At 37.8% G+C, this 15,670-nt stretch overlaps 1 protein-coding gene across 1 annotated transcript in view; it reads left to right on the top strand.

The window, feature by feature from the left end:
• The window catches only part of ADAMTSL1 (ADAMTS like 1), a gene marked incomplete at its 5' end in the record, with an annotated part of 172,714 nt that overhangs the window by 143,214 nt on the left and 13,830 nt on the right, over positions 1-15,670 (top strand). The window contains 3 exons of the mRNA XM_084225837.1: positions 493-621; positions 4,927-5,106; positions 6,975-7,109. Of these exons, the coding sequence (XP_084081963.1) occupies positions 493-621; positions 4,927-5,106; positions 6,975-7,109 (444 nt within the window). The remainder of the gene's footprint in view (positions 1-492; positions 622-4,926; positions 5,107-6,974; positions 7,110-15,670) is intronic.

Here is a 15,670-nt window from a genome sequence, read left to right on the forward strand (position 1 = left end):
AACTTTCTGGTTTTGATCTGATCTTCCCCACCCTAGTGTTTCCCCCGTAGGTTAAGGAAACCATGATCAATGTGTAGAAACAGCTTGCATGTAACTCTGAACTTTCTCTGCTGTGCTTGTAGCCATCACTCAGACTCCTGGGTTTGGTCTTTACCAAAGGGTGGTGGTGGTGCAGCTGCAGCGCCAGGTAAGCGTCTCACTGCAGCTCCACTTGTGCTGGTGTTTATTGATTCAGCTGGTTCTCCTGTATGTCCATATGGCTTTAATGCTATTCTGCCTCTGCTTTAAGCATGCCTTTTCTTTTTTCAAGATAGCCTCACCCATGGAATTTGGTGACACTGAAATAATATGAAAAGCAGGTGGCCTTACACTTAGTTGTTCCTTATCCACCTGCCTGTTGTGTGTACTTTCACAAAGAGTGTTCCAGCCTATCAATCCCATTCTGACTGCAATGTGCTTGTTATGATAAACTGTGATGCTTCTTTTATGCAGGAAAGCCACTGATAAAGGCATCAAGAGCTACCATGATCAACACTGAATCGCCTGCTGTTACTGTTGATATTGGAAGCGTGCTGAAAACAATCCAGAAAGCAAATGTTAGCATTAACTGCCAGGTTGCAGGTAAAAAATTATTCTCTCCTGTGCCAGTGCCTTTGGCTATAAATTTCTATGGGATTCTTTGCTAAATTGGTATCTCCAGTTGCAGCTGAGTGAAATTGCAAGGTTTTCCTAGGTCTTGGACAAACTTCATTGCTTCCATTAATTCTGATCATAGAACTTGTCCTCCTTTTATCTATGTCAAACAAGGCAAGTGGCTTAAGAGAACTGGGGCTCAAAAAAAAAGAAAAAAACAAAAAAAACCTGAGTCAATGAGACAGGCATCATTGTAAGAGATACCCAGTATGCTGTGGATGAATACCTGTTGGAGGTGTTTGGTTACAATATACAAGCACGGGCTGACTAATTTTGTCACTGATGGGAATCTTAAAAATCACTCCAGCTAGTTTTTTCTTTTTATGCCAAACTTATTTTACATTAAAGGCATGTTAGCACTCTTTTTTTTTTCCTGGGTTTATTTTTCTTTTTTCTTTTTTTTTTTTTCATCTTGGAAGTGCAGGAGTTTAGAGGAATTCTACTGAAACAGGATTTTCCCTAAAACTGGTTTCCAGTCAGAGACTGAATATCCCTCAGTCTTACAGTGACAGTTTGCCACTTTCCAGTGGTAACCAAAATAGGTTGACTTTATCTGTGTGTGGCAGTCCTATGGCTGTTGGGAACAGGAGGAGGAGCTGGGAAATCTCTAAAGAGCTGGGGCCAAACCATGGTTTCATTACACTTTTTTGCATAGTATGACACTATCTTGCAATCAGACTGGTGTCCAGGGACTTTTAAGAAAGAAGATGAAAATGATACCTGTTTTTTTTGCCCAGGCCTCACCATGCTCAGCTGCATGGACATTGTGTGAAAGAGACTAAACATTACATTAACACAAATTATTTTGGATTTCTCTTTCTGGGTTCTCTTAGCTGCCCAGACACAAAACCCACAGATTCAGGCAGTTATTGCTAATCTTAAGTGTAGCCATTTCTCTTCCCCAAAAGCACATGTAAGCAACAGGATGTGACTAAACAAAGTTTCCACAGTACTTATCAGAAAACTACAGGAGGTAAGCACAAAATGCTCAGGGGCACAGCTTCAGAGTCTTTTCTGAGAGGAAAATAAAAACTCTATCAATTTTGTGAAACTCACCCACTATGACAATATCCAAAATGGAAAATTTTAGCTGTGTCTTCTCATCTAATAGAAGGCTTTTTGCTGTTTAGTATCTGTATATTGGAATCTTCCATGACACGGAAGACGTTTTCTTAAATCCTAATTTTCTCCATGGGTGAAAAAAAATCTTCTGCTATTGCCTCTGCAGAAAATGTTAACTATGTTGACACCAGAGATTAATGCCCTTGAAATTATAAAAAAATCATAAACTACAAGCTGGGGTGTTACAAAGGGAATAAGAGAGTGAATAATGAGGACAGATATGTTTTATGGTCACTAGAATCCTAATTTTGTAAAACTAGTGTTAATAATTCAACAGCAATTACAAAGAAAGTTACCTTGAGGAATGATCCTAGAACAGTGATTTCTATTAACTCTCTCCCCTACACCTGGAAAATGAACCGGCTCATAAAACCTTTAACATAGTATGAGAATAAATGTAATTTTCCTCCTAATGCAAGCACAAACTTCTTTGGCATCAGCTTTATGATTATTCAGCCTTTTATATAATTTTGATCGCCCTTAGAACAATCAGTTCTAAGAATAAGAGTCACATGCACTACTTCTGCAGTCAGCAAATGTGTTGTGTCCTAGAGACTTCTTTTGGGTAGATAAACTTTACATCTGTATAGTTTACCAAGGCTCCCCAGAAAACATTAACAATGAAATGGCTGCTAAATCATAGTAAATTAACATGCAACAGTTAATGCAATAACATTAAATGGCAATAAACAATAGATTAGTATGTGAGAGCAAAGTTAACACAGTTAGAAACCAAACTAGCATATCCAGAAACTATGTGGAGACTTGTCTGGATGAAAACAGCTCTTCACACAGTCTTGTAAAGCTATAGTTTTTTCCTTCTAGTACTTTCTCTCTAGTCATGTCAGGATGTCCAGCACAACCAATGAGAGTTCTAGGTCAGAGTTCAGGGACAGTTCATCCCATTACTATAAGCTGTGTTTCTATCACTGTGCTGTACTGTCTCTGGTATAGGACCATGCGTGTTTGGATCTGGATATCTCAGCTCATGTAAGGACACATTTTTACTGAGAGTCAGCGAGACAGCAGAATAGATACTTACAAGAGAAGTATTAAAGATCAGTTATAGTATTCTCTAAAGCTGTGTTTTCTGTCAAGGGCCAGAAATATGCACTTGCTGCTGACACGTGTTGATAAACACTAAGAGGTAATGGAAGAGTACATAATCAAAGCCTAGGGAGTAATTAATATTGCTTTTCAGCTTCTTAAGACAGACATAAGCACTGTGAAAGTCAGTCTTCAGAGTTGAAATCTATAGATATTAACCAAAGGTCAAGGGGAACTAGAATCATTCTGGATGCATTAGAGTTTAATTGGCACCTGATGTGATTTATGTCAAGATGAAACTCTATTTCAGTTTTACCACAAAGACAGTGTCATGGTTTTGATCAAGATTGAAAGCCAACATTATTTCACCTGACATAATGTCATTTCTTTGTCTATAGAGGTGAAGGAATATATTTTTTAATTATTGTTAGGTGATTGTCATCAATTCCAGACTTCTCCAAAACTAATCCTAGGGGAACTCCCACCCGAAAGTCACTCAGGAGTCTTGCAGATGCCTGTGACTGCCAGCTGGAGGATTTGCTCCAAGCCTCAGAAAGCCAGCAGCATTTTTGGTGTGGGTAACTTTACTACTGTGCAGCATTTCACTTAAAAATAGGATGTGAGAGCAATTTGGATCACATCAGCATCACTAGGGAGCTTTCTGTTGATTTCAGCACTTAAATTGTGCAGATATTCATTTGCATAGCAGAAGCTTCAAGCAATATGGCCTAGATTATTACAGAAAATCCAGTTTGACATGTATGAAATAACCAGTTTTAAAAATCTAGTTTATAGGGCATTCTGCAAAATGTCATGTACAATTAGCAACTGTTGAGTCAGAACAGGTTTGGAAGGGTGACTTAAAATATGTTACCTTCCTGTCCTTTACCTCCTTGTATCTTTGTTGTTCTAATTTGCAGTTCTCTCAGTTCTCCTAAACAGTCCTTTACTCTGTATTTCACCTACGTGCTGGAGGTTTTATTTTCTAGTTCTTGCCTTGATTTATGGCCTGTGTTTATTCATCAGTATACCAGACTGTGAAATATTATTCACTATTTAAAGAATGTTGTGCCAATTGGAAACTAGTCACCACTGTTAGAAACCCTTATTGCGATGATTTCTTTCTCCCAGAGCCACTGGTGTAGGGAAATTATGTCAATTGGCTTACACAATTCTGATTACTAGTATTCCAGATAGACTTTTTGTGCTGGACACATGCACATTGATGGAGGGGAAAGCTGAAGAAGAATAGACTCGGGTAATTACCTAAAGTCTTGCCTGCCCAGCAAAGTGAGTTTTGTTTCCAGCGGGCACCTCACAGACTTTGAGTCTCTGTGATCCTTCTGCAAGGGAAACACTCAGCCCTCTGTCCTCTGGCATCCGCCGGTACCCAGCAAAGCCGATTGAAAGGCTCTTGCTACCCCTTGTGGCAGTGATGCGACACGATGTGTTCGCTCATCCCTGTGCTGGCTGCCTCCTGCTCCCATCTCGAGGCTGCGTGTGTCACTGAAGGTGGGAGCGCAAAAGAAAATAAAACTGCTGCTCATTGACATACACTGCTCATCTTCCCCAAAGCAAACTGTAGGAACATCTGTACCTGCGAATCTCCAGTTAGTGTGGAAACACTGAAGACAGGGGAAGGACATGCTTGTAGAATACAACTAGAACAACATTCTTGTAGCATTGGTGGACATTTTGCAGGCAGAGTCCATCTTTCTTAGATTCAACAGCAATATCTCAACATTAAGGGGGTCTCTCTTTTAACCCCTGTTTCTTCTGCTGCTAGTGAAATGCAGAGGAATCTGCCTCTCTAGACAAGGACTATCTGAGTAGCTGCCTGCAAGAAGCAAAGTGATTGTGTCTGTCTCTATTTATTTCGTTGTTTTATACGAGTCACAGCTCTAAAGGCCTGTGGCCATATGGAATCTTCTTTGTCCCTTCCCCTTTTTCTTTAATCTTCACTTGGTACTTCTCATCTCTTCTTCCACTATTGGCCTTAAAAGTATTTTTGCCTGCCTTGTAATACTTACTTGTGTTAGTTACACTTTGTCAATGTTTTTCCAGGTGTTCCTGAAGCAAAAGTTACTTGGTTTAAGAACAAGGTCAAGCTATCCTCTACTCATAATCTGCATGATGGGTTGCTGTTAATAGCAAATGTTTCTCTATCAGATCAAGGGTTATACTCCTGCAAGGCGTCCAATCTTCACGGGGAAGTAACTGAAAGCTCCCAGCTGTTGGTTCTTGGTAAGTCCAGGGCATTTTGGTATTTTGGACTGGCAGCAGCAGTGGCTACTGGTACATCCAGATGGCAGAACTAATTGGTTGTTGCAGAAAGAGGAAATGGCATGCAGGCAGCCCTGTTCTAAAGAAAGCACCAGTCTCCATTCGTACTCTGAGCAGCATCAGCTGAAGCAAGGTGGTGGCAAAAGAAAAGCGGATAAGGAGAAAATGTCTAAGAGCAGGGATTGCACCTCCCAGTCCCAAGATACTCAGTTTAATTCTTTCAGATGTGCTAGGTAAGAAAAGCATTTATTAACCATATCTTAAAGCGACTATCTTAAAATGAGAGTGATGGCACGTTTTCCCTGTGAAGTGCTCTGTCTCTGCTGAGCAGTCTTTCCATTCAAAGCTGTGTGATACTGACCCACTTCACAAAGGACCATAAAACCAGTGCGGTTCTAAAAAGTACATCTCAAGTTCTGTGAATGGTGAATTTTACTTTCCTCCATGTTTTTAAACACCAGATAGAAAGCCCATCTGGGTGATTTGAAAGAGAGTGGCAGCTGTGAAACGTGAGTGGAAGTGGTACCTGGTGGAAACTGGAATTGGGGGAAATGCAATTGTGGGAAAGACCTTTCCTTTCCTAGAAACTCATCTTCTGTAATTTCTGCGTGCCTGGCAGATAATTGATCCACACACACTTTTCAAGTAGTTTAGTAGTGCATTTGGTGGTGAAGTCTCAAATTTTGAAACCTATTCATTCCCCATGATAGGGGCGACGCCATTAGAGCATCCACTACAGAGCTCATGTTTCATAACTAGTGAGCTTTCATAACTAGCAAACTTCCATAACAGTGAGATTTTCACAGAAAATACTAAAATGAAGGTTCAAACTTTTCTCCTGCTAATCCAGACTGACTCTAGAATCTCAGTCTGAAAAAACAATTTGGAAAAAAGTCAGCTGAGTTTCAGCCTATAAATAAAGACTCTCAGATGATCTCTAAATCCTTTTCTGATCATTATAGATGGCTTAGCTTTTAAAGATGGTAAGTTACTGTGAGTTATGCAAGCTGCTTATGTTTGTAAGCAATTTACATTTTTAGCTCCATGATGGAACAGTTTAGAGAGAGCAGTTTAGGCATCCTTGTCCTGTACTCCCAGTGCTGAGTGGTACCAGCAGTAGAAAACCTGCATAATGTGTGCCGTGATCTAATTGAAAGGGCATGAAGCCACTATTCATTTTGATCTAATATCACATCATTTTCATCACAGGCAGAATTGAGAATGCTAGGCATTACCTCAATTTTTAAAATAGCATTGTGATTAGTAAACAACTAAATCCTACAGTTCTCAGCATAGACTGATCCTCTTGAGCTCTGAACTCTTAGTCCTTTGGAGTTCTGCCTAAGTATACAACAGGATCTGGCAGCATTTTAACCATATTTAATTAGGGCTTGATCCAGGTTGTAGCAGACACTAAAAGTTTTTCATTATTGTCATGAACATTTTATTTGGCCTGTGTGAGGTATACATTTGCTTTTTCTTTCAAGCTGCTTTATCTCCTGATACCATATAGCTCTCACATATGAATAAGGACAACCAGAATGCCGTTGTAACCTTAAAGATGATTTCTTTAAGTTTGTGGTTACATTGATACAGATGTTATTTTAATAATTTCTCCAGCACCTTACCTCACATGAAGCAAAGTTTCAGTAGTTATCCAAAGTTACTTAATCTGACCCTCTGAAATGGCAATGTTGCAGCACCATGAAAATTGCAGCAATATCTGGGGAGGGGGAGGTGGGGGGGTGGTGGTGGGAGAGGAGAAGCAGGGTCCATATCCCAAGATGTTTTCTGCTATAGTGTTTCTCATTCTCCCAATATGTTACCAGAGCCTCCACGACCTCTTCCTTACCTAGAAGACTTGACAGCAGTGCTTAGCAGTGCTGGGCCCAGCACCCATTCAGTGCTGACTTCTCCTTCAGGAACAAAACTGACTGTCAGTCCAGGGAGCTCTGCTCTCATAGGTAAGTCTATAAGTGCTATAAGATTTTTAGATTTTATTTTACAGTTACACATCTGGTTAACCTTTACATTAAGGATTTGGTTATCCAGACATGGGCACTGAGACAAAAGCCATCAAACCAATGGCTTGTTGTGAGTCATAATCACTGCCAAATACTTTTTAGACCTCAGAAATTCATTTCTAAAAAGGTCCTTTAATTAGTCCAAAGCTGCATGCAGAATAAGGGCTCCATGGTGCTGCCCTTTATATATATACAACACCCTGTAAGAAGCAGTTCCTGCCCTCGGGGGCTGGCAATTATTCAACACAAAGACGTGGCAGAATGGAGTGCTCCTTAATCTAAAAGAAGAGACATGGGTGGTTATGTTTTAATTTTTCTTCTTCATTTGCATAGTTTCTTTTCCATATGCCTGCTACTCATGTTGTATATCCCTCTTCAGAGCCTTTCCCACAGTTTTGCCTATCCCTCTCTACGTGTTTTGATCTTGCAAGCTCTCTGTTTTAATCTGTTTGTTTTATGTCTCCTTCTTATTTCACACAATTCGTGTTTGCATGAAGCTATATAAGGAATCATTCATCACAAATGAATGCTTTTCTTCTTTTCATCCTTTTCTGCCTTCCATATAGCTTTACCCTCTTTACACAGCAGCTCTTCTTGTAAACTCCTGTAACCTCCCATAAACTCCCGTCAGATCTGTGGATGTGATTTGTTTGCAAAGAGATTTTCATTCTTTTCTAAATTTCAAGGTAAATTTATTTTATGATTTCATTTCACAGGCTGCTTTGAAACTCTATTAATTGTCAGGCTCAGATAGGCAAACTGCTTCCCTAATGAACACATTACTGCATACCATGAAAACTTGTCAAGCCCTTCAGCTTCAGAACTATCTTTTCTCCTTATAGAGATAGGGATCTGAAACTTTTAGCAGGAGTTCTGCAGATGTGATGTCCTGAGTGTTAATGCATCTCTGCACTTTCCAAAGCATTCTTTCCTCATATTTAATAGCAATTCCAAGATTTTATTTTCACAATAGAGACGTTCTATTTATGCTTTTAGTTTTGTCTGGTTTACTTTTCTAAGTATCTGCATACATCTGCATACATTTGCAATGGCTTTTAGCTCTGGATTACATTTCTGCTTGCACAAAAACTGCATTGAAATAGTCCTCATTGGGGAAAATATCATAGGTATTTACTAGCATTGAATAAATCATTTTGAGTATGGTTTTATAGTGCTCACTGATTTAAGACTGGGTCATACTCCTGTTTCATCCATTTCCTCTCAGATTTCCAAAAAGAGGACTTTAGGAGTTTCAGGCAGCTTTTATTGTTTAAGAGAAGTAATTGAATGACAAAGGGTTTTCTGCACTGCCTGTATACAACCACATCCAGATAAATTTCATTTGGCCATGTCGCTCTGTTCCCTGCTGTTTCGCTTCATGGGTAAGGAAATTCCATGGATTGTAATTGCAAAATAGCAAACCAGTTTAATTCTTGAGGCAGTTCCCTCAACTTCACTGGAATTTCACTGGTTTGAATTTGAGCCTTGTTATTATTCAAACCTAGGAAAATCTTCTGAGATTTTTTTTTTAAACAAAACATCATCATGGAATGGGCTATCCAGTCAATTAGAAAATTGTCCATTGATTCTTTCCATTCTACTACCCACCCAATCAACTTTAATCCTGTTAAGTCTTTCATCATTTATTATGTGGAGATATTGGCTCTACAGTCTCTGGATATCCCATATAAGAACTTTGGGTATATAAATTGCTATGTATGAGATCCCTTGTCTGTGCTACTGTTAAGCACCAGTATCTCTTAGGACTCAAAAGGTATTTAATTAGACATATATTTGGAAAACTAGGCATATGAGGAATTGTTGAGTAGTGAAGGAAAATAGGATATATGCAAAGGAACAGAGTGAAATGTGAAGAAAAGGAGTGATAAGTAAGCTTTGGGTGAACATTTTATTTTACTGGAGTTAAAGACAACAAAGGTGAAAAATTATGTTAGAAACCTGGATAAAGTCATGCGTGGGTTTGCCAGAGTTAAAGAAATATGGCAGTCAAAACTTCATTAACCACTGGTTTCATGACTTGGGGGGTTAAAAAAAATGCAAACAGCAAATATTAATACAGCAATAGAAATCTAAAACTGCAGATGAAAACTTGTTTGGAAATTAACATCTGTATCAAATATAAAAAAAATTTATAAATTGATCTGCAAGTAGATAAATAGAAACTTCCAGGTTATTATACATTATATACACTGTCTTTTACAATGTGGATTTGTGCAATGCTTCTACCATCATTTCAATCATGTAAAATTATTAACTTGCTGCCTGGAATAATCTCCTGTGGGTTTTTTCCACTTAAATTTCAGGGGGTTGCAGAAGATCAGTGTCATAACACACAGATACCTGGTTTGGAGGTTTTCCTTCTCATTGCAAGAGTCATTGAGAAGTCATTTATGTGCCTTCACAATAAAAGCAGAGAAACTGTCTATTAAAAGACCCATGCCTTGCCCAACAGAGTGAGCAGTATTCTTATCTTATATACTCCTTTTGCTTCTAAAGTTTTGAGGTTCCAGCCAGCTTTCTAGGCCCAACTCATCATCCAGTTGAAGAGCATGATGTAGATGGTGGCTTGCACAGATGGATGCTTACCCTGCTCCTTCACAAATGTTAAAAATGTGCAGAGTACTGCAGTCCTCCCATTCATTGTCAGGTTGTGTAGTAGTCACCTGTCTGTTATCTGCAGATCACACACCTGAAGGACAGGACTATCTCCAAAGCAGAGCTAGAACACCCACGAGCTTGGAAATATTTCTGGGTTTTATGGTATTGCAAATTTACAATCAGTGATGAGCCACAGACTGTCATGCACATTCTGATGTTCTTGGTTCGTGGCAGACACACAAAAATACTTCACATTATACATAAGATAAAACACAGTTGATTTCTGAAGTGACACAAATTTACATTTCTCTGGAAAGTTTTCACATTAGATCTTAATCTTATTAATGATTCTGTCTTTGGGACTTTTTAAATTTTGATTACATTTTTCCTGAATGTTGGTGATGAAAATATTATAAGAACACAACTCCTTTCACCACATAAAAATATTTTGTTGGTAAGAATTTTTGGATTTTAAAAATATTCATGACCATTTAACCTCTGTCAATTCTGATTACTTCATGGTGTTATCTTTTGGAATTATAGAAACATCCTAAGCTCATGTATTTTCAATAGTTTATCAATGCTAGCTACAAGTATCAATTAATTTTTTTTACACAAGTCCTCCGACACATTCCCATGAGTCTTCAGCGTTGTAAATGCAAACAGTGGCAGAAACCAAGCTTGTAGGATCCAGTGTTCCTGACTTTGAATACTCCTGCAGAAAAGGCTTTGGGCCTATCAAGAATATGTGTTTTCATTTGGGTTCAAGCTTGTTATTTCCTGTATTTGAATATAATTCAGTGGGAAACTGAGAATCTTACAAATCCTCGTGGAGATTCACTGCAACTTCTCGTATACATTGTATTATTATTAGAGACCAATAATCAGCAGACTTGGCAAGAGACACAAAATATAATTCTAAAATATGTCCTTGTTTCAGCACTGAACAATACTGAACGTGTTGTAGTTGTTTGTACAGGGAAAGATGAAGCTTTAATGACTTTGACATTTATACATTAGTTACATTTAAGTGAGAGTTTTTGCAGGAACATTGGAAGAAGTTCCAGAAATTAATACTTCTAGAATTATGAACATGTAGTACTCTCTATAAAATTTCATACTGAAGTAAAGAAGGCAGAAGAAAAATGGTATTTTTGGGAATCTGATAATATGAATAAATGGGGAAAAGCCTAGGCAATTATATGAAGTCTGGTTCACATCCCTCCTTACTTGTAAGGGAGGATGAAGTTAGATCACAAAGTTTATTTTTCTATGACCAGCAAAGTACACTCAACTGTAAAAAAAAAAAAAAAGGAAATACTACTGCACCATATTTATTATGTTCTCCTTGATTACTTCCATATTTACTCACTTCACAAATTAGAACATTAGAACATGATTTTACTGTCAGCAGTGCAAACATAGTCCTAAAAAGCAGGTTTCTTTCTGGTTTGATATATTATCCCAAATGACCACAGAACTAGAGCATCTTTGCTGCCAAGTTCACTACTGTTTCAGAAGATGACCAGCTGCACAACAAAGTCTTGTTCTGCAAATATCAATATTTGAAATGCAGCTCTTCTTAAGACAAAGTGATAACAAAAACTTTTTCACTTAAAAGACACAAAGGATTTCTCTCTACCAAATTTCCTGGTTTTCATTTTTCTTTTACTGGCAGTGGCATATCCCAATCATTTTCCAGTAGAATTGCTTAGGTTTCCAGAAGACCACCCAGAAAGGAGAATCAAAAAAGAGTCACCTTACTTGCAACGGCCAGCCTTCTGAGTTTGAATAAATTACTTATTTAAGAGATCCAACTGCCTTGGAGCCAAATCCCAAAGTTCAGGGTGGGTGTCAGGTTGTTTTTTTATTATTTCAGAGGGAATCTCATCAAGCCTCTGACTAGTACTTGCCAGTAGGTTTAAGGGTTATCTAGATCTGACAGCAGACAGAAAAATCAAGCTAGAGGTTTTTGCATGTTCTTGGGTTCATTCTAGTGAGCCAAATGTACAGCTGACTACTTTAGGAGAAGAACCAGGTCAGATAGACAGACTAATGTCAGGATCAAACTCTTTCAAGCAGAGCCAGATAAGTCAATGCTGCAATTGCTTGCTAAGTACTGTACCATAACATCTGGCTCCCACAGGACTGACACTTGTTCAGAAATCAGTGTGAAAAGCAATCAATTATCCCAATGAACACAGCTGATCTCATCAGCAGGAGTTTGTTCAGTGTTTGCTGATATACTCAAGAGCAAGGGTGTATCTTCTTGAAAGTATGTTTTCTTCTAATTCCACTTTGTTCTTCCCATCTCTACCATGAGCCTGTTTTTAATTTCCTTATATTTGGGAATTATTGTTGAATTAAAATTTGAAGCAGAAATGCGGAATAATCTGCAATCTGCACAAAGCTAGCAAAAAGAAAATTTTTGAGTAATTACAGCTAAACTGGCATCTGTGCTCCCCTTAAGGAAAAAGACAGCTGCAGAAGTTGTGCATTAGGATTCAGATAAAATCATTAACATCTGAGAAGTTATTTTGCACTATGTAATTTTTTTTCCCTCCTCATTCTTTGTAATAAATTGGCCATCATGTTGGAAAATAAGTTCTAAGAATATTTTTTAGCAACTTTATTTGATATTAACATTATGTCTCTTGTGATGAGGATAAAGTTCCAGGTACATTCATGGGATAGCCTGTCCTTTTAATTGTGTTATCTGTTCCTTTCAATTTTTGTCTCAGTGAAAAGTCTGCTTTGTCACTGTATGTGTGAGAATTCCCAGGTAGGTACATGACCTTTCTGTAAAGACTAGAATTAAAATTAAGATCAAGAGTGTGCCATTAGCTTTGCATTTAATTGCCTGATCCCATACTATCACATGGATTACATCCTAAATATTGTATAAAGTTCATAGAGTGTTGCAGCATCTTCCTTGTACATCAGAGTACAGCAGACTATCTCAGACTACGCTGTAGGATTGCATTGAAATGTGTGGCTTTTCTTTTGCACACTGTGTACATTTTGGGTTAAAAATTACGTGATGATAACTCTGAATGGTTGAACATTTTGACTACATTAAAACAGTGTTTGTTTTTCAGGCAATTAGACACTAGTCCAGCCACTGCCAAGCTCTGAACACAAGGTCAAAAGAGTGATGTCCTCTAGGCAATCTGCTCCTTTGAGTTTTTTCCTGCCTGCTGTTTTGTGCCATGAATGATCTAATCTGACAACCACTGATCTATAGTAGTGGTCAAAAATGCTTCCATATAAAATAATGTCACTGGCCTTTGGGGCAGCATCTGTTGAATTTTGAGTTTGTTGTAAGAGTTGCAGCCCTTGAACTTTTGTCTCTAAGCTTTTACCTGAATCACTGACCTAGATTTTTTTCTAATGAAAGTAATTCAGAGTTCCACTGAGAAAAGTCATTGTGGCTAAATAGGAGTATCAGACTTGCTGAGGGTATCCTGATATGGAGACCTCCCATTCTGCCAGCTTCCTTCACATAAAAGATCTTTTAGACTCTTGCAAAATTTGAGAATTATTCTAGAGTAAGCGTTAAGGGAGTCTGAAACGCTATGGGATTTCTGACACGTTGACTAAAGGACTTGTCAGTTACAAGTTTTGAAGCAACCTCTCCCTCTGTGATAGTCCTCACATCTCTCAGAAGGACAGAAATTACAGCCTCTCTGGAGCACCATCACTGGCTGTCCTAAACCATCCGCCCTCCACCTCTTCTGCTCTGCATTTTTTATTTTCCAACTGCCACCTCAGATGCTGTTTCAAAATGTACCAAGTTTATATTGGGTTTTGAAATAAAGAAAAACTTCTACAGCAGCACTGACATTTGCAACATGATAATTGCATTATGTGATAATTGCATTATGTGCCAGCTCTTGCTCTGTGTTTTGTTGAACTCCTTGTGCTGTGCTGTTACTCGGTGCTTGTTCCATGGGTCTCATCTGACTGCCATTTTTCTCTCAAATGGACAGTTAACCTGGAGCTGTGGCAGTGGTGGGGTAGAAGTTTACAGTTTAACTCCTTTTCTGTTTTGTCATGAACCTAGTAAGTTAATGACAGAACTAAGAACTATCAAAGTTAGCTTAGGTGGTCATTTAAGGATGCTGTATCCGTTACTGTAGGCTTTGATTTTTGATTTGCTGTTGCAGATTGTATTCAGAACAGTCCTTATTAATACAATTAATATATAATTATAATTAATATAATGATTCTTGGTGTGTAGGATTTCTGTTGTCCGATGAAGTTTTAGGAAACAATATTAATTACCTGAGCTTGAAAATTCCCTTGCTTTTTAATGGCCCCACCATGAGTCTGTGTATTGGGGAACATTTTTTACAGCCACTGTGGGGCTGGGAATGAGCCTGACTCAATTTTTGTTGAATACCATGTATATTTGCAATGCTGTGTAAGTGATATATAATAATGCCAACATGTGTGGCATGTGTTACATTGGGTAACCAGTTGAGGTGTTTTGAGAACTGTTAAAAACCATGTCATATGTTTATTGTAGTATGTTTCAACTGTACCTTTGGAGCCATAAATAGTTATTTTGAATGCCTTTTTTTTTTTAAGTGCTACTGTTATCAACTCAATTTGCTTATTTCAAAAATTCCTAAATATATGGTTTTCCTTGGCTACCATATATTAATGTTATTTGCACTGCCTTAAAAAAATTATCAGTTGTATTTGTAAAAACATTTATTCTTTCTTTTGGCTTTATTTTTAGATTCCATTGCTTTTTATAAATTTTATTTCATTCAGTGTGTGAAAGCAATGCATAATAGCAGACAGTTAAGTGTCTGTCACTTAATAGTATATTGAAAGATCTTTCCCCATAAGAGAAACTACAAAGATGTCTCTTAGTTTTGCTTCTTCAGCAAAACAGGTATTACATACATGTGACTTTCAGACATGATCTTACCTACCTTCAGTTGATTTAAAAGTGGAATGCATCCCTTCAATTTTTCATCCTTCTGTTAGATACAGGATGGAATTGAATTTTAACTCCACTCCATTTAACGTGCATTTATCATTTCAGTCAGCTAAGGAGAAAATAATCCCTGACAGGAAACTGGGTAACTGTTTGTCACTGCCAGTAATCACCTACACAGTGTGAACACAGTAACACAGTGTCAGCCACAACATAATAGTTCAGCACCCAACTTGTATCTATTCAGATTGGTATGTGGCTTCTCCATAGTTTGTTCAAAGCATTTTGTTCCTCACTTCATCCTTAATCTGGTTTCTATTTGGAAAGCATACTTTATTTCCTTAAATGTAGACCTCAGAGTGGAAATACTGTCATGTTTCAAGTCCTGTAGCAGCATTACATTTATTGCTTTAATACCATTTATTCTGGTCTACAACTCTTTTCTGTTAGAGTTCAGTAAAATAACACAGAAATACAAAATCAAAGAAACCCTGATCGTGGACTGAAATCTTCCCTCAGATTCCATTTTTAATAAATATGAGAAACATTTCCTGGTGCTAATCATCCTGTTAACAGTAAATTAGAGAATTATTTGTTACACAAATATGAAGACATGAAAATAATCTATTTTTTAAGAATAGACACCTATTTTAAAGGCAGTGCTCTATTTTTTTTAAATTTACATTTTCAAATGTATGTAGTACTTGCAAAATTCACTTGACATTTTTACCATTGTTTTCTATACTGTATCAGGCTGCCAAAAAGAAAAGGAATCCTAAGATCAACAGCCTTTGCACTTGTTTTAATCAGGTCTGAAAGTGCAAAAGTGGTGAATGGTTTGTATTTTGTCCCCCTAGTCTCAGCATATTAGCCCAGATCCTTTTTGCAGCTACAGTCATTCAGAAACTGTTGCAAAGGTGTAACAGGGAGCTGA

Source organism: Fringilla coelebs (assembly GCF_963513975.1).
Source record: "Fringilla coelebs genome assembly, chromosome: Z".
Classification (NCBI taxonomy): Eukaryota; Metazoa; Chordata; class Aves; order Passeriformes; family Fringillidae; genus Fringilla; species Fringilla coelebs.